The sequence below is a fragment of the Ixodes scapularis genome, unplaced genomic scaffold (genome assembly GCF_016920785.2).
Source record: "Ixodes scapularis isolate PalLabHiFi unplaced genomic scaffold, ASM1692078v2 PGA_scaffold0__279_contigs__length_252992795, whole genome shotgun sequence".
NCBI classification, from domain to species: domain Eukaryota; kingdom Metazoa; phylum Arthropoda; class Arachnida; order Ixodida; family Ixodidae; genus Ixodes; species Ixodes scapularis.
Genome location: NW_024609835.1, coordinates 87849604 through 87868305, shown reverse-complemented (window position 1 = coordinate 87868305; position 18702 = coordinate 87849604). Strand labels below are relative to the sequence as shown.

The 18702-nt window shown below is 42.9% G+C and overlaps 1 protein-coding gene across 2 annotated transcripts in view; it reads right to left on the bottom strand.

Moving 5' to 3' along the window:
- Positions 1 to 3815: 3815 nt before the first annotated feature.
- LOC8030662 (calcium-binding mitochondrial carrier protein Aralar1) overlaps positions 3816 to 18702 on the bottom strand; it is a 28697-nt gene continuing 13810 nt past the window's right edge. For both annotated transcript variants that reach the window (XM_029966647.4, XM_029966648.4), the window contains exons 10-18: positions 16563 to 16653; positions 16200 to 16275; positions 13466 to 13674; positions 12695 to 12775; positions 9732 to 9872; positions 7403 to 7541; positions 6441 to 6599; positions 5586 to 5676; positions 3816 to 5025 (exon numbers count right to left, since the gene is read on the bottom strand). In XM_029966647.4, coding sequence (XP_029822507.3) covers positions 4863 to 5025; positions 5586 to 5676; positions 6441 to 6599; positions 7403 to 7541; positions 9732 to 9872; positions 12695 to 12775; positions 13466 to 13674; positions 16200 to 16275; positions 16563 to 16653 — 1150 coding nt within the window. In that variant the 3' untranslated portion in view covers positions 3816 to 4862. The remainder of the gene's footprint in view (positions 5026 to 5585; positions 5677 to 6440; positions 6600 to 7402; positions 7542 to 9731; positions 9873 to 12694; positions 12776 to 13465; positions 13675 to 16199; positions 16276 to 16562; positions 16654 to 18702) is intronic.

Genomic DNA, 18702 nt, shown 5'->3' with positions numbered 1-18702 from the left:
CAGCTATCTGTGGCAATGCAGTCAATGCTAGGGAAAAGGGTGCACCTACCGCTGTACACGCACTTTCATCCTCTCTTCGGATTGCCACAGAAAGCTGACCGCGAGTATAGACCGACACGCGGCCCTGACGTCGCACAGCTGCGGTGGCGCTGTCGACGGCACTGTGCATGCGCGGACGATTCAGTTCACGCGCATTCGGTTTCTGCGCACGTGCAGTGCCCAGACTTGATGTGGGCAAACGAGGGCTTGTTTGTAAACAGCATGCCAGTCTATAGAGCGAACACAGTTGCCGCACCGCCACTCGCAGTCTTCGTCATCACTGAAAGCTGAACCAAAGTTGGGATGGTCAGCGCTTCAGCTAGTTCGTGTCCCATTTGAAAAAATAAAGCGAGAAACAGAAGAGGGAGCGACACTAACTATTAGTGTCACAAAACTATAGACAGTACTATTGATAGGTTTACGATAGTCGATTAACAATAATTTTCCGATAGTCGACTATTGATAGTACTATCAATCGCTTTTTTACAATAGTCGACTATCGATAGTTTTCTTTGCTAAGAGCTTTTTTTACTATCGAAAGTGAAATTTCTGGCGACTATCGATAGTATTGCACCACTAGTGAGCGGTCGTGGAAACTGACGAGCGCAGCGGCCAATGGGAGCCCCGTTGATGCACGCCAGCCAATGGAACTGAAGGCGATCGCGGAAAATAGGTGCCGTTTTTGCACTTCAAACCGTGGACATCAGCTTGCTTCATGAGACACTTAATCCTTTCGCATTAAAAAATGGAGTCTCACAAAAGCGCAGCCCCCTGACAATGTCATTGCATCGGCACAAGCAAACACTGGTCTTTACTTACCGTAAAATCCCGTAAGGGCGCCCTCCCCCGAGAGATAGCCCATCCCGTTTTTCTGGCCAAATATCCATAGGCTAAAAGTCACGAAATATCGTCCACCCTTCATTCCCGTCGGTCATTACATTGTCTCCGACCCGAATCACATCACCCATGCGCGCAATATCAAAGTCAAGTGACACGCGAGTTTGTAGCGGGTTCCTGCATACTTGTCGCACTATAAAACGCGAATCTGCTGCGTTCGCAATACCAGTTCCCATGAAATGTCAGTTCGTACCAAGTTCTCGCGTGTTAATTGACCAATGAAACGCAAATCTGCTGTGTCCACGACCAGCGGTATCTTTTTCCATGACACTGGAGTTTGTAGGGAGTTTATAGCATCGTGGAACGCAAGCTTGCTGCGTTCGGTATCAGTTCCCATGACATGGGAGTTTGCGAGTTCCCACGTTGTTTATTGCACCCTGCAACACTAATCTGCGTCCGCGATCTTTAATATCAATTCCTGTGGCAGCTGTTGCCTGGTGTTTATCTATAGGTTTTAATAAACTTTTGCTGTCTCATTCACAAAGATTGTTCACTAGATATGTTTTACTTTTTATCTCTTCAAAATGGGTGGGTGTCCTTACTCGATTCAAGGTAATTGCACTGTTTGGATGGCATTGGCACTTTGTCAAGAGTTTTAAGATGTGACCGTCGATAAACATGCTTAAAATGAGATCTAGCTGAACCCATTGACCACATTCCCAAGCTTTCATGTGGCAACTGCTCAAGCATAGAAAACGCCAACCACATGGGGCATTTTTCACACGCTTTGCCCATGTCGGCGTCAGCGCGTGTCATTCCATGCAGATATTTGTCCCAGCCAGATCTCTGCGTTGGCCGGCGCGTCACATCGTTGTAGGTGACCTCGAGCAACACGCGCCTGCGCAGATGTGGGCGAAGCACATGAAAAAAACTTCCTATGTCGTTGGGTCTCAACTCCGCTCAATTCCGAAGATTTCGAGATAATGAGTGATTTCGCAATAAAAAGCACTAGTGAAAGACACTTTGCAAAAAATGGGGTATATATTGTTAAATCTAATTTTAAACACTAGCAGAAACTGAAACTTCAGCTCCATCTGGCAACATTAGCCTTGGGCTCCCAAGGACATGTCTGTCACATGATCCTCTACGCAACGACAAGCGGTATTGGGGCAAGTGTGTGCCAGGCGCAAGTGTCGTCTGCATTGCACTCTTCACCACATTGTGGTGTCTATAACATTCGACGACGTCTGCACAACTGCAGCATAACTGCGCACGTAGTGTCCATAGTGTGAACGAAACTCCGAGAAACAATAATCACAAACGGTGAGATGACAACGGCGGTTGTGACGCGGGAGACGATGGCAACGGGACCATGGCGGAACATCCGGACGGCTCCCAAGAAGCGCGCTCCCAATCACGTGGACACCGCTGAGAGCCGAGAGGAAATGTTGCTTACGTCACCCGTTACCCTTGCCCGGAAAAGTAAACAAACAAAAAGGGGCACTGGTGATGACGTTTAGCTCCCAATGTTGGCTACGCCCACGCCATAGCTTTGACTGCGCTGTTGGTTGTGCCTCGAGTTGGCCGATTTTGGCAACTTGGCGAGTTGATAAGTTTGCCGAACCATTTAAGGAACATTTAGACAGAGCTAGGTTGTAACATCTTATCTGTGGTCTTCCTAGGTGATACTGAAGAGGACTGCTTTGTTTTTTTAAAACAAAATTGAAGCAGAGTTGCTTTTTGAACTATTTATTGGTTGCCATGAGACAGCTGAAGGCCTACAAGATTTCAAATAAAAATTAAGCAAAGTACAGCCCAGCTATGCCCATCTTTAATTTTAATGCATTTCACACACCTGTGTCTAGGAGGCTGTAGCAAAAAAAGACAGTCTTTTGATGTGGCTATCAGCACCCTTACATGTATATGTAATAGCTATGGTTCTATTAATAACAAACTGCAAAGTATGATAATTCCAATAACCAGCTCTTGGGGAGTGTTTTCCCCTTGGCACACGGCCAATGCGGCTGCACTACTGCAAAGCAAGACATGCTTGTATGTGCATGTTTAACAGATTTAGTTTTGGATATGTGGGAACTTCCCCATACAGAAAGTTTTCTTGAATACTTACTTTTCCGGGGGTAAATGTTAGTGTGAGCTTTCCTCACAAGTATGTTTGCACACACGCAACTTTTAGAAATGGTGCTTGCTGCTCTGATTGCAGGTGCACTGATTTAGCAGTTTTCAATACAAGCCAGAAAATGAATTTCTCAAATGCAAATAGAAACCTAATTATACCGAACGTTAACTTTCTTATAATAGTCCCTTTTGCCTATTTAAAAATAAGACCATGAAACAAACTTTTTTTCTGAACAATGTGCTCTTTTTGCAGAAGCGATTCGGCTCACGTATTGAGACACCCTCTATATGAGACACGTGATACTTACTTTAGTACTTGTAGAATGCCTTTCATGTTTAGCATTCTTGAAAGTTGGTTGCTTCAAAGTATTAAACTTTTTTAGATAGCCAATGTTCTTGCTTCTAAAGAAAATGACAAGTGGCAGACTTCTCAAGAGCTTGCAAGATATACAGTTGCTTGGATGAGTGACACACTCTACATAAAATGCTATTTGTATGTTATTTCTTGCCAGTAAAGGCCGTTCATTTGCTCAACTCAAGAAGGTAGGGCGAGGGAAAGGAAGGCAGAGAAAGCAGATGGAATGCTCGAGGGAAGTGGGTGAAACCTCCTCCTCCTCTTCTCTAGCATTCCACCTGCTTCCTCCTCCCCGGCATTCCTACCCCTCTCCCTACCTTCTTGAGTTGCAACGGACTATAGAAGTTTAGCAAGCACAACAGCTCATAATTAGAAAAGCACTGCCTGTAACACCACTCAGTTCAGCAGGTTACACATTTTCAGATAAAGGATGAGACAACCACAGTAGTGAAAGATTAATATTGAACCTTTAATGCTTCTGTACAGATGAACCTGCAATGCTACCACCAAATTTGAACAGTAATCAGTTAAAATATGCTGTACACAATCCGACGATCATTTAAAGGTAGGGAACATGTTGCCCCTTGCATGCAATGCCAATGCAGTAAGCTAAAAGACAGTTTGACTAGAGCTGCCAAAGCTAAAAGCACCAAGTCAGACAGTGGGAAAAGGGCAACAAACTCCCAAAATGTAAGCCCACTGTGACCCCAATAATTGTATAGAACCCTTAAAGTGGCCTCTCTCAGATAACATAATTCTATCATGTCATCACACCTAAGCTCTCTTGGCAAGAATGTACACCTTCAGTTAGGCATTGCACATACTGAAAGCCTGCACACTTTAGACAGCTGAGCAAACAAAAACATTGAAAATGTGTTAGAAAAGCATACCAGCAGAAAGGATACATGTGTGGGCTCCGGTTAACAAATGCGTGGCAGACAATCCTCGACTTCAAGCCTAGCCCATCATAAACTAAAAAGAGTGTTGATCAAACCACTCCATATGAACAAAGGGATGAACTAAAACGTCCAAACTGGCAGTAACGTTCAATGATTCAGTTGCTTCATTCGTTTAACGAGTGCTGCTGCACATCAAACTGAACTCTGAATGGCCACCTTCCGGTAGGGCCACTGCTACAGGATACCTAGATGTGCTCGGAAGATGGACCGGCAAAAGAAAGACCAAAAGGCGTCTACAGCAACCAAACCAACATAAAACACCGTCGCAGCCCCACCTTGTAGCCGATTACCTTTGATAGGGATATGCACAATATCTCTACCCTAGCAACTCCAGTCTCGTCTTTGGCATTCCGACAAACTCTCCATTGTGTAACAACTCTCCGGCTAAAGTATGGCTAAAAACAAGAGTGAACGCGGAGTGTACTTTCCCTAGACGGCAACGCTGTACACTGCACCACTCCTATGGACGACACGTGTATCCGCTAGTCCCTGCTCGATTTCATTCCGGCGCAAAGTTCCAACCAGTCGACTCGTGCTTAACTGGACGCACTGTTGAACCTGGGCAGGATGAGCCCAAACTTGGTCTCCATTCCGCTGAAGGTTGCCAGGGCCACGCGATATCCGCCAATGTGATCGGGATTGTGTGACTTAATCTCTCCGGCCTGCACCGGCACTTTTCCCTGAGATCCCGTCGGCCTCCTGCACAGAGTTGTGTGGGAATAGGTTTAGCCAGTCAAGGTCAGTCAAAAACTGTATGACGACAGTTAGTTAAACGCTCCTGTAGTGTCCTTCGTTCTTCTACTTCTCCTTCATGTTTTTTAACGCTTTTATTCTCTAGAATCTACAACCAACTCACCTTTCAGCAGTTAGTTAAATGTGTAAAAAAAACGTAGATATCTAAAGCAAAATGGCCTTCAGAGATGCAGGCCACAGGCAATTAGCAAATTATGATGTCTTCAATTATATCTCTGGATATGTGCATACCCAAAAATACTTGTAGTGATAGGCACCACTATAGTTATTGCAAATAATTTTCTTAGATCTGCCAATCAAGGTATACTAACCGAACAAAAATATGTGTCATTTGATTGAAAGGCAAAGCTAAATACTAGGACTCAAAAGAATGCTAAAGTTGTGTACTTGCTCGGCCGCTTGGTTGGGCCCTGCAGTTTTAAAGCAAACTCTTTCGAGAATTATGTTGCAGAAGCCCCGTACATACCGACATGCGAAATTGGACCTGTGTAAGAAAAGAAACTAACCTTCCGCCAAAGTCGATGAAGAAAAGCCTCTGCAAGATCTCGTAGGTCAACAGTGTGAAGCCGAACTGAGGCGCAGATCGGAACACTCGAGCTGGAACGAGCGAAAGGAAACAGAACTTTAATGAAACAGTCTCGAAAAACACTGTTATAAGGAAACTCGCTAAAATGTACGAAACACTACGAGGGCTGACTGAGAAGTAATGAAACTACTTCCGTTTTTCTTTGCAAAGAGGTACACGAGCAATGTAGTGTCGATGTTAGTGAAGGCCGGAACCTGCAGTCGGACTGTCACAGTCTTTAGCGTTCTGACACAGCGAGCGACGGTACCTCATAATATTATGGACATAAACAGCATTAAGGACGAGGACTAGTAGAAGAAGTGGACAGGACAGATGCTGTCCACTTGCTCTACTAGTCCTCGTCCTTAGTGTTGTCTGTGGTTACAGCACCCATAATACGTCATCAAGGCAAATGATGAAGATGTGCTTGTGAGAGTATGGCGGAATTGCGTGATTGAATTTCACATTAAACTTTAAGCAGTGGTAACTGCGCTGCGACTCTTCATATAACCCGGACTTATTGCCGTCTGACAAAAGAAAGAACTGCACCGAAGGAAGTTCCCTTCGTACGATGAAGTGAACAAAGTCATGGCTGCAACGCTGAAAATGATGTCGCAAAACATTATTTTATGTTTCTTTTAATTGTTTTCTAAACATTCTAACCAATATATTGAATGTGAAGGATGCTTCTCGTTACTTGTCCTTCAGCTTTTGTAGTTTTTACCTCGCTGTTACCACTTTTGAACAAAGCTGAACTGCGAGGAACCGGTAGACCGGGTATAAAGCCGGCACTTGCCTGGGCCACCCTTCCAGAAGGCTTGTCCGCCCTCCTCCTTCCAGATCTTCCGACAGGCGTCTAGGACGCCTGAGTAGGTCGTCTGACCTTTCCTAGCCGCCACCTGAAGCCTAGTCTTGATGACGTCCGCAGGAGTCACCAAGTACGCCGCAGGCACACCTACAAGATAGCGATGGCTTCCAGATATGTGCCACATTTCGAGCATGTAACACACTAATAGATACTTGTTTCTACATGCTACTCCTTCGTAAAATTTGTTTAATCAATCAGCAGTGTGTGATATCCCTCAAAGCTGCCATGTTCAAATCTTGCGAGGGCAAATTCCTAAAACAAAAAGTTTGAACTGAATAAAGAGCCTAGAGCTGTGGAGCAGAAATGTCACTCTAAACAAACAGTACAGCACTATTAGCAGACACTTACATTGCAATGCCGTGGCAAATAGAAGCCTTTCTGAAGCTTTTATAGTTGGGAAATATGGTGCTGTAAATACGCTATCTCTAAAGGCTGGTTCACACACTTGCATCTGACTACGAACGACTACACTAACACCGGTTTTCCAGTCGCTTGTGACTCCTGCTTATGACTGGCTGTGCTGCTGCCACGCACAGTCAGTCGCTATCGGTTTTTAAAGGCTGGTATACACTTTAGCGACTGACTCCAACACAACCGGTTTTTTAGTCGCTTGTGACTGCTTACGACGAGCCACAAACAGCTTAAAAACCAGTTGTGTCAGAGTCGGTCGTGGTCGGTCGCTATAGTGTGAACCGGCCTTAAGTCTCTCCAGCTTAAACCAGCCTTAAGGGCACCTTTGAGGCATGTCACAGTCTGCTCTGTCCATTTGTTTGTTTTGGCAAACTTTTAACAGAAAAGTAGAGTGCTCGTAAAATATGCACTTAATGAATGCCGGAAAGAAGTCGCTAGCAATACACCCTAAAGCCCGGAGACATAAACTGTTCAATCACCTGCGATGACGGCCGAGAGCAGCAGAGAGCTGGCGCCGTTGTGACCGTTGTCATCGGCGAATTTTAGCTTGCAGTGAGCGTAGGTGGGAAAGTATATCGCTGAAAACGGGATATCTCTCAGAAAACACGCCCTAGATCCCTAGAATAAGAGAGAGCAGAACGGGGCAGGGGATGCCGGGTCACTTGGGTTGCCTTCAGAAAACTAAAAAAAGAAAAGTGTGCACCGAAAGAATGCTAACCAGAACCTATTGAGCGAGCTCCATTCATCATTTGCTGACGTTGTCTGTACAGCATTCACAAAAACATTTTCACATTCGCTAGGACATGCTAGACTGCCAGATATTTCTATTTAAAAAGCATAAACACCAAGCATGTGCCTACAAGTTATTCAATTAGAGGCAAATAATGTTAGTTTGACTGGTTTGTCTCCAGATTTTGTGACAATAAGCCACTATATAATTCCAAAATAGCGAGCCACGAGGCAAGTAACATACTAGCAGATGATATAGCTTTGTTAGATTAAACTATAAGCCCTTTCTTAATGAGTAAGTGTGCTCATTATATTGCTGCTAAGAGTTCTTTTTTTTTTTTTTTTTTTTTTTTTTTTTTTTTTTTCCAAACATGACAGAGCATAAGAAGGTTTCAAGTGGGGAGAATCAGTGTAATGGATGCATTCAGGGAGCCGCATTGCCTGACTGAGCTCTTTTCTGCTACTTTTATCCTTCTCTTCATTTCTTCTTATCTCATTCCTCCTCTAAATGGTTTGACAATCAGATGCATAAACTGGTGCCAGAGGTTTGCTGACTGGTGATTCATTCTGTCTTCTAACCTTGATGCTTTGGTCCTTCCGCTCTTCAAATGTCTGTGGCGCATTATGGTACTGATGCACCAGTATGCAGGTATAGGCAAGCCAACTCCTTTGATCTAATATCCTCCTCTTTCTAACAAACATGCTTTGCAATCTACAACAAAGATTTAGAAATATAAAGTTTGAAAACTTTAACCCCTTAAGTGCCCCCTTTTTTTTTCTTCAAAAAGTAACCTAAAAGTGCCATATTTTTTTTTATTTAGAGGTTTTATTCCGCTAGTAATGCAGATAAAATTTCCAAAGTTTACTACGCAAAAATCAGTGGCAGCAAAAAAAAAAAGATGTGCCAACTAAACATGTGCTGCCATCTATGATCAGCGCCGCAAACTACTCGAACGAGCCTAGCTCGTCTGTGGAATTGAGGGCTACCAAAAAAAACACTGGACAAACTCAGCTCGTTCATGCCATTTTTAGCCAAAAAGCGGCCGACGAGCTCAGCTCGTTCAAGGTACTTAAAGGGTAAATCAATCTCAACATCACTGATGAGCTAGTGAGCAATGAAGGATAGCATATTTTCCGAACAATAGTCAGCAGACTATACACATTTAAAGGTTGAAATTTTATGCGGTGCCGACTATCTACAGGTACAGATTATACAAGGATTTGTTTTGAAGTGATAGCTTTACGGGCGACACTTTACAGAAATTTCGACCTCGTCTCGTCGTCGCTACGAAAAAACCCTTCCCTCCGCTCTTGGCGTGAGGCCAGGGAAGTCGGGCCTTCCTGGCGGCCGCCTCGATGCGACGAAAGGAGACTTTTCCGTGTCGTCTGTCTGAAAGACTTGTTTTCAAACATCACTTACGTTATGCGAAATCCCACTTTGGCAGTATCCAGTCGCTATGCATAATGTTGGACAGTTTAAGAAACTTCCACCGCGCTTACCCACTTCACAGATCACTGGTGGTGGTCATCACTGGCATCCACGCCGCCGACCACGATTGCTATAAAAATTAACCACATCCCACCTCCGTCCTCAGGTACGTGACAGCACCATTCCACCAGTATTGCACGACCATGCGACAGCTATCGCTTTCGTTTCTTCGCACACTTTGGGCGAAAAATGTGACTTTCTTCATAGGTCGTTCATTATGACAAGATATGACCAAGTTTGTAAAAGACATACCGTACTAATGATGACTTTGCATAATTCAAGCTTCCTTGGGAGCTAGTGAAGTAGGTATTTGTTAGGGCGTGCTGTGCACGAGAACTGTTTACGTGCAGACTAGACCGCAGATGCACACTATGCAACAGATTCATCTACCTGAGAAAAAACTTTGTTTTGTTTTTTTATCGAAATCTGCCCTTGCAGCTTATGGTCTTTGATCACTCCTTCCTCCAAAACCTTCCACCCTACAAGAGAAGGCAGGCAGTGCAGGGGGGCTACTTTTTTGACCTTGAACTCCACAAGCACAGCAGCAGAAAATAAAAAGGAAGGGCGTTGAGTCCATGGCCCAGACACACCTTGTACAGTCCCCTGATGCCGAGGTCCTTGATGACTGTCCAGGCCCTCACTTTGGCCATGGAAGCAATCTCCCCGGCCACTTGCAGACGAATCTTGACAATCTCCAGCGGATTGGTGAACATTACTTGAGAGGCTCCTGCCTGCAGATGAACAGCTCCGTTTGCTCCACAAAATTAAGGTGTACAAAGTGCGACTGTTAGCGCAAACACGCGATCACCAGTGTTTCCCATCTTCCTCTTAAAATTGGACAGCTGCCACAAAAACCATTACCAAGTATGGTGGCAAGTTCTCACTTGGGGCAGTACAATAAGCAGTCAAGTTCGATGCCCGCCGTTACTCCCTGTGAGCAAAATACAAAAAAGAGTCGATTTTCTGTTTGCACTTACAGTGTTATACAATTGCATGTGTGCAAAAAGGTAAACCACCTGCAAGCACATGCTCAGTTGTACTGCAGTTAAACCTCAATACTATAATGAATCTTCATTTCACAAACTTTGCTATGTAACAGATCTTTTTTTTTTTTTTTTTCATATTCTGATCTTACTACCATTGAAGACTACGTATATGTTTTGTTATTCAGTCAAACAGTTTTCATCCACAAAATCAACAACCTCGATAAAAAAAAATAATAAAAAGAAAAACAATGTTGAAATGGGCTTTATTTAAGTATATGTATATAATGGATTCAGAGTTTGAAGCAAACTTGTGTGAATAGGTAGTTATTTTGGCAGAATATTTTTTTTATAAAAAATTGAGTAGTTGTTGCATTTTTTTGGGGGCGTTTGGCTACGTCACACCAAGCTAAACTGAAAATCCAGCCGGACATGTTAAGGTTGCTCCCAAGCTTCCATTTGTCAATTGTTCATTTAAACATTTTTACCAAACTATTTATTTTTTTCTTGCCTGCGGCCTCGGACAGTTCATTGACCAACATAGCGGTGGCAAACCAACGACAGATTTGACGTAAAATCAAACCTAGAGTGGTGCCCTGCTCTGATAGGGTGCTCTTCCCCTACACATGCGACTGCGTTGCGGAAAAGCGACTCTCACTGCCCACTCTGGGTATCGCTTCTCCGCACCACATCGGGACTTGATGAGAAGGCAACGCAATGGCGCCAATTAACTCGCCGCAACCTTGAATTCGTCATCACTCCGAAGAGTGTGACTACTACCTTTCATGTCAAAGCGAATATTGAGAGCATAATATTTGAAACGATTGTTCAAATATTTGAATATTTGCAAAACCCTAGTTTTAAATTTGATCCACATTAGTAATCCCTAGTTAACTTAGAATCTGATATCTGCCACATAATGAATGACACCATGTAGTATTTCAGCATCACTTATCTTGAAAGATTTCCAGAAATTAAAAAACTGGCCACAGGAGTTCAAGGCACATATTACCCAAATGCTTGTGCACAAACTAAACATACCCTAAGATAAAATCTCAAAATACCCAAAAGAAAAAAAAAATTACTGAAACCTGCACAAGCACTAAACCAAGAAAAGCAGCAGACCTCTGCCACTATAGTGGACACAAAGAAAAAAAACCTTGTTTCATTGTGCTTAAAACTCCAAGGGGGTAAGACAGAAAAAGAAGCAGAGAGTTTATTTCCCAGACACCTTCTTTAAAAGCTTAGCGTCCTAATGAATCTTTCTGATAAACACATACTACTCAATGTCACACCATTTAAGGCTTCATTTGCCAATGATGAAAGGACAAGCAACTGTGCCAAAGTTCAACAAGGCCACACCAACTAGGAGGTAGAACTTTGGCGACAGAAGGACAATCTTTCCCACTAAAACCATGCACAAGCAAAGCACAACCTATAAGAATTAGTTGCCCCAACACAGCAAGCAGAAACAAACACTAAATGTAAAAAAAAAAAATCATTATCTGAATGTAAGAAGTTTAATAAAAAAAAAAAAGGTAACAAGAGCAAAAAATAACACACTTCTCTATCCAAGGTCACTGGATAAAGAAGTGTGTTTTAATTGGACATCACAGGAAAGAATAGGGTAGGGAAGGGTAGTAACGCATTAAATCGCAATTAGATTTTCGCTGCATCCTCATAAACTGGTCCTTCTCTTCACTAATAATTACCTCTGTCTAATTCAAAGAAACGATTGTTATAGACTTCTAAATGCTGGACCACTTCTGTATTCACTGATTTTGACATGAATATATCCCTCGGTGCTCCAAGGTTTAGTCATTAAACATGACACCAGTTTGGCCAACGTATGAAAACCGGGGATGCTAATGGCACCTCACAGAAAACACCTATGCTAAGCGTCGCATACTACTCCAGTTAAACCTATTTATAACAAACAGCAGGAAACGCCATGATCAGCTCGATATAGCAAGTAGTTCGATATAGCAAACATTTACAACGAACTTCCACGAGTTTGTTGTAAGGCGAAAGCCTTCTCTTTCTTTCTCATCTCTTCATTTCCGCCTTGCAACAACGTGCTGGAAGGATTTTTTTTTTTTTTTTTTTTTTGCATGTGTCCAGTTTTTTAGCTTACTTTCCCTTTTGAATTGATTCTCTTCGTGGGCAAACGCATTGAAATGAAGTTTTTTTGTTTTTTTTTGCGTGCATGCAGTGTATTTTTTTTTAGCTTTCTCTCCTGAATCGCTTCTCTTAGCTCAATTTTGTTCGCAACTTCAGCTTTCGGAATTTTCTTTCTTTCCTACTTCTTTGTGGGAGGAAGGGACAGGCCACAAGACGATTGTTTGTGCATTTTTGCAAGCCTTCCCGGGGGCGAAAAGTTTGATATAGCCAATATGTTGTTTGTTATAAAACATACTTTTTACGTGCATTTTTATTTAAATTTTTCATGAGTTCGATATTGACAATAATTCGCTGTATGTGGGTTTGTTCTAAACGGGTTTCCCTGTATAATGAAACTTCTTATTTTTATTTATATTGCAGTCTAGGGTGATTTGAGACGGGTGACTCACACAGCCTCCAGCAGCAATTTCTGCCCACGCCGGGATCTCTCCTTTTGGGTTGGTGAGCTTGTCACGAACCAGGTCATTAACCTATAAAAATGAGAAAAATTGTAAATACTGCATCCGAACTGTATTTGAAACTCCAAATAATTTGTGAATTGTGTGTGCTGTCTGATTCAATTCGCAGCGCACTTCCGTTGTTCAAAGAATTTGTGTTTTTAGAATATCTGAAAATTATTAATTGGAGGCAGAGCATCTACAGTGTTCTTTACCTATCATCGGCTACTTTATAGTGGCTCTAATACAGTCACGTCTCATGAATATGAACGCCGTTAATATGGACGCCCCCCTACACAGGCAACATTTTTGGAACGATCCAACTAAATACATGCATTTTTTTTCCTCAAAAAGGACAACTTGCATTGTGGATGATTTTTGAAGGGAATGGAGGCAACACCACCTAGAATGGTCAAAGTCCGTGTACAAGAATTTTCTTGTCGTCACGGCAAGATTGACCAAACAAAGACACGGATCGGACAAAGTGTTTGGTCGAACCTCGTAAGGAATGCGTCGGAGGACGCTCGGCATCGGGCTCGGGTTCGATTGTCGAGTGGGCACCGTCCAATCGCAACGACATTGGACGGAGAAAGAGGAGGATGTCTGCGGGCCTTGGCTGTTCCAGGTGGTGTTGACACGGGTGTCCGTACTAATAAGACATGACTGTAGCAACATTTTCGGCGACCGTGCGGCGGCCACGCAGTGGGGCGGGGGTGAACGTACGGTGAGCTTGATGGCCTTCTCCGGGCAGACGCCCACCAGCTGTGGGAGCAGGCCCCGGTAGAGTCCGAACACGCCCTCGTGCCGGATCACCTTGCTGGCGCAGTCCCAGCTGTTGCGGTACATGAGCTCCCCAATGTACGAGCCCGTCCGCTGGTTCTGCATCCGCGTCTTCACCAGGTCGATCGGGTACACCACCGTGGCTCCCGCCGCTGCAGGGCCATGGCGCGCTCAGCAAGTCGGCTCTACGGCAGAGCCCGCCTCCAAAGAACGGGGGCGTTTGAATGCGGCCGAACAAGAGCGCCGGTTCAGGATGGCATATATATACTTCCAATCCATATTTTGAGAAAGAAAAACAAACTAAAATTAATTTTGAGAACATGGTAGTGCTTTTAGACACAGACGAGAACGAGAACAGGACAACAGACAGGGTACTGGTTGAGTGGCGTGATGGCGAAGAGTATTTATACCCATTTTTTTCTGAATGATAAGCGGTCAAAGTTAGCGCATTGTGTGGTCCTGTTCTCCCCTCTCGTTGGCGTCTAAAAGCAATACCATGTTTTTAAAATATCAGCACCAACTTGCCCAACAAGCAGCATTGATTAAAAGTAGATATTGGGGTTTTATGATTCAAAACAACTAAAAGCTATGGTTTTGCACCGGCAAAAGACTCAGGATTGGTTTACATTATCCGGAGATTATTGACGAGAAAGCAAAATCTAATTTACCGGATTTTTTGGTGCATAAGTCGTGTTTATTTTTTTTTTTTTACAAATTTTTAGTTGGTGCTTTTTATACAACGGTGTGACTTCTATAATAGCTACGCATTCTTGTTCTTCAAGTATGAATCTTAACGGTGCAAATTTGATGTGGGGCTTTCTCTTTCTTGAGCGATTTGCTGACAAGGTTGTTGAAACTATACCACAATCGCAATACACGTATGCAGGCTTATCAATGCAGTTTCTCTAAGTCGACAGTACAAACATATAAGTGCAACTTATATAATAACTTTTTTGTCAAAAACGCTCGTATATCGGGGGCGTGACAATCAGAAAGTATGATATACAGGTCCTACGCTGCAACTGGCTCTTGTCAGATGGCACAAGCCCTAGCTAGGATTTTGACCCATCAACCGAGAATCTGCGTTTCAAAGTCGGCTGTGCCCACGGGTCGAATAATGCTAGGTTAAACTTTCGCTATATGCAACATAGTATAGTTAATGATTCCAGCTTGCCCCATGACTGAATATTTGTATTTGTTGCTAAAAACTCCCAGTAGTCCTTTGAATATCTATGGGCATGCACAGATATTCTAAAAGGTAAAATGCCAATTAGAACATAAGTACTTTCAACTTGGCCTTTAAAATTAATAGTATGTACAGCAGTACATAATTAAAATATTTTGGACACTTCAATATGAAAATGTCTTCGAAACTTGCTATCGTAAGGTTCATCTATGCTCCAATGAGGGCACCTTGTGCAGAACATGTGCAATGCAGCAAAGCATCACTCATGACAGTGGCTTTGTGGATGCCACTTTGCCATAGTTTTCAGGGGGCAGAAGCATACCTTCCAGGTGAATTGCAAACATAACAATTCTATCTTTCTATTTTCTTCTAAAAGCTAAATTCTTATTATGGCTAATATGAATCTGCACTGACAGCCCACATTGCCTTTCAGCACTGTAAATGTGAAGATTAGCAATTTAGACAGCAGTTAGTTCATGCCAAATTTGCATATAACAAATAAATGTTGCAGAGTTCTAGAAACTTAACTATACTATACCTTTTGAAGCAAAGTTTTAGAACCGTGGTTCTCAAATGGGGGTCCGCGAACCCTCTGGGGACCCTGAAGGCCTCCAGGGACCCCAAAAGCTTGTGAAACCGAGCCTACCTCAAAAACTTTTTCCTTTTAATGATGCTCACTGCCTCACAAAGCTAAATACACGAAACATGAATGAGTAGGGTTGATTACTCTGTTTCAGAGCTGCAAAGTTGGTTTGCATGCATTTAGTTTCCTTCATTTATCCTTCTGTTATTGTAATCGTTCAATACCGCCTCCTGCCCCTCGGCAGATAGGGTTCCCCATCACTTCGACCGATCTAGAAAGGGTCTCCGAAACATCTGAGGACCACTGTTCTAAAATATGCCATCTCTTTGATTAAAATGAGGATTTGTTGCCCAGGACTAGAATTTATGTCTTTGATTTTAGCTTTTGCAATTTAAATACCAATTTCGTGATGCAGCATTGTTTACATGCAAACAACCACGAGAAACTAAGAAACCTCCTTTATAAAAAACAAATTTTGAATTACATATTTTTTTAAGACAGGTTCTACATTTTGTCAAACAATTATTTAAGTCAACATTTTAAATTAGTAGTATACAGCTCAGGTCAACATTATTTGAGCCATCACTCTTGAAACATTCAATCTGCTGTCAGAAACTGCTATTTGCACATGTCTATAGATGTTTCATAATAAAATTCATACTTCATCCTGATCGATGACTTTAAGAAACCATTGATCAGTTATCTGATCCCCTTCCAGATCCTCATGCAAAATGCTCTGGCCACCAGTCACTGTCAACTCATCTGTTGGCACAAGTAAACAGTTGTGCCTGATTCCATCCTTTATGTCTACGTCGGAAATTGACCGCATGAGATTGGCATCAACTGCTCATCTTATTGACCTTTCTGTTCGACTGCTTCCTTTGATTGCTTTGACGATGACCACTTACCACCGGCAATGGAACCAAGCGTGAAGCGATAGGCACTCTCGAGAAACTGGACTCCGACCCCCCTTTCGTCGGGGCTCTGGAAAAATTAATGCCGGGAGCTAAGCAAACGCATGCATCAGATGGCTTCACGCTTGCATAAACACATTCAATAATACATGCTTCGAAACTTTCTTTATCTTGTTTCCACTAGCGAGATGGGTACAATGGGAAAATGCACACCTTACGCATATTCCCGCCAGTCAAAAGGTTTTACTGGCAGCAGAGCATTGTGGCAACCATGTAGGAAGGTGGCCTGGGTCATTTAGTTTTCTTCTTGCCGAGTTATTCATTTGACTCCTGGTAAAAAGACAAGCTGATACCAACCTTGACCGCTTTTACTTCTGCGATGGGCCTAGAGAGGAATCGAGTAGGTCGGTACGGAGCTATCCTTTCCAAGTCTTCGTAAGTTACGCGTCTGAAATGAGGTAAGCACAGAAACAAAATAAAGATGCTTTCAGGTGTTGACCAACAACACTGGCCGATTATTATTGTTTTATTTTGCAACATCCAGATTTCTTTTTTAAAGCACAACACCAATGTTAAAATGTAATTAAGCTTAGCCTTGTAGTAAGAAGTACTGTTGCATACACTTGTCAAAAGAAATAAAAAATCTGATAAAACCCTGTAGTATTAGTTCATGAACCCCGAGGGCAGTTCTTTAGCACTAGGGAAGGATGACAATATTGATTACTGCAGGGAGGATCAAAATTACATTAGTAGAGATAGTCTAGTTCAAACCTACTTTATCTCTAAGCCTACGCACTATAAACTTTACGAGTTACAAACTGGAATTTTCAGAAAACGTAGTTCACGATGCTAGTGCCGTAGCACGATCAAACATAAGCTGTGGTACGGCCGACGGCAAGTACAGTCTCGTCAGGTTTCTGTACCTAATAAAGCACTCATCCTGCGTAAAAAGCAATACATGTGATTGCAGCCTTCAGCTAATTTTAGCAGATCAGCTTCCACAAAAAACACGATCGTGTCTGGCCCATTTTTGTTGCCCTCTCCCTAGGCATGAATCTTCTTCAGTTGTGATAGGTAGGCCGTATACTTTCCGATTTTGACCGAAAAATACCAATAAACATCCACCAGTGTCGGAAAAAAAATAAAAAGTTAAAAGCGAAAAATATTGGTTTATGGATATTTTCGTAAAAGCGGCAGTTTTTTTCACCCAAAAAGTCTTATGTAGATGTTCGTCAAACTCAATCTTTTTTTTTACGTTTTTTTGTTATGGGTTGACTGTCAGCATAGGTCCCCCAAGGTCTCTTAGTAATCGAGATATGTTTTTTTCTGTCATTGCCAGTTACTTTGACCTTCAGTTTATGCCCCCGAAAGTTCGGCCTCATAGTGCCTTTTTGTAGATTGACCGTTGAAGGTTGCCCTCCTTCCTTGTGGACCCTAGTTGGGTGGTTTGAAGTGTCTTTCATATTGCTTGGGTCAAAGGTTGTCTGTGGGAGGGGTGACATTGGTGTTTCTTTATACTTTGTTTCAGCTCAAGTCCAGATGCAGCCAGTTCACGAATGACTCTTTCTAGTTTTGTGTGCAGATAGTTAATCCTTGCAACAAGATGGAGCTGCCAGAGGAATTTGTTCCCTATGAAAACATCTACAGACTTGTCATGCACGATGAATGTAAGCTCAGCGACCTGGAAGCTGAGTTCCTCCATTACCGCCAGTACGCCATCAGTGCTGTTGTTGACCCTGTGCTGTTTTGGAAGCTGCATTCACCAGACTGGTCAGTACTCTCCCAAGCCTCTTTAGACATTATGAGACTCCCCGTGTCTAGCGCAAATGTAGAGCACGCATTCTCAAAATTGAGCCTCGTCAACAGGAAGAAGCAGGCAGGAATGACAGATGCGAGACTTGGAATGCATGCATGCATATATTACAATAATGAGGTGTGAGTAGCATTGTGTATCAGATTTAGATAAAAGAGTAACCATATCTCGTCTTGATTGTTCGTTTCTATTCACAATTTCTTCCGTCAATAAGAACAATTTTAAGCATCTGCACAAAATAATTCACCGAAACGTACTGGAATTTTGGAAATAAATAAACACCAAAAAACATCCGCCGATTTTTGATATAAATAAACACTGGAAAATATACAGCCTAGTTAGAGGCTAGCACACGGGCTCTCAAGCTTTTTAATCTCGGGAAACCCCCGTTTGCCTCGAATGGTGGCCGAGGAACCGCTCCCTGCCTCGGCACCGATCCAATAAAGTGTTGCAAGTGCCCGCAGACCTTGTGAACATTCACGTACATACTAAAGAGCATTTGGCTAACAGTTTCACATCTGGTGATGGCTCAGATCTGCTAAAGCAGTGCATCAACTGGAAATATTACACCTTCAGTCAGGAGGAGGAACGGTTCAAGAAACTTGGGGAACCGACGAGGGTGCTTCAAAGAACCCCTGCGTTCCTAGGAACTCAGTTTGAGAACCCATGGGCTAGCACGTGGAT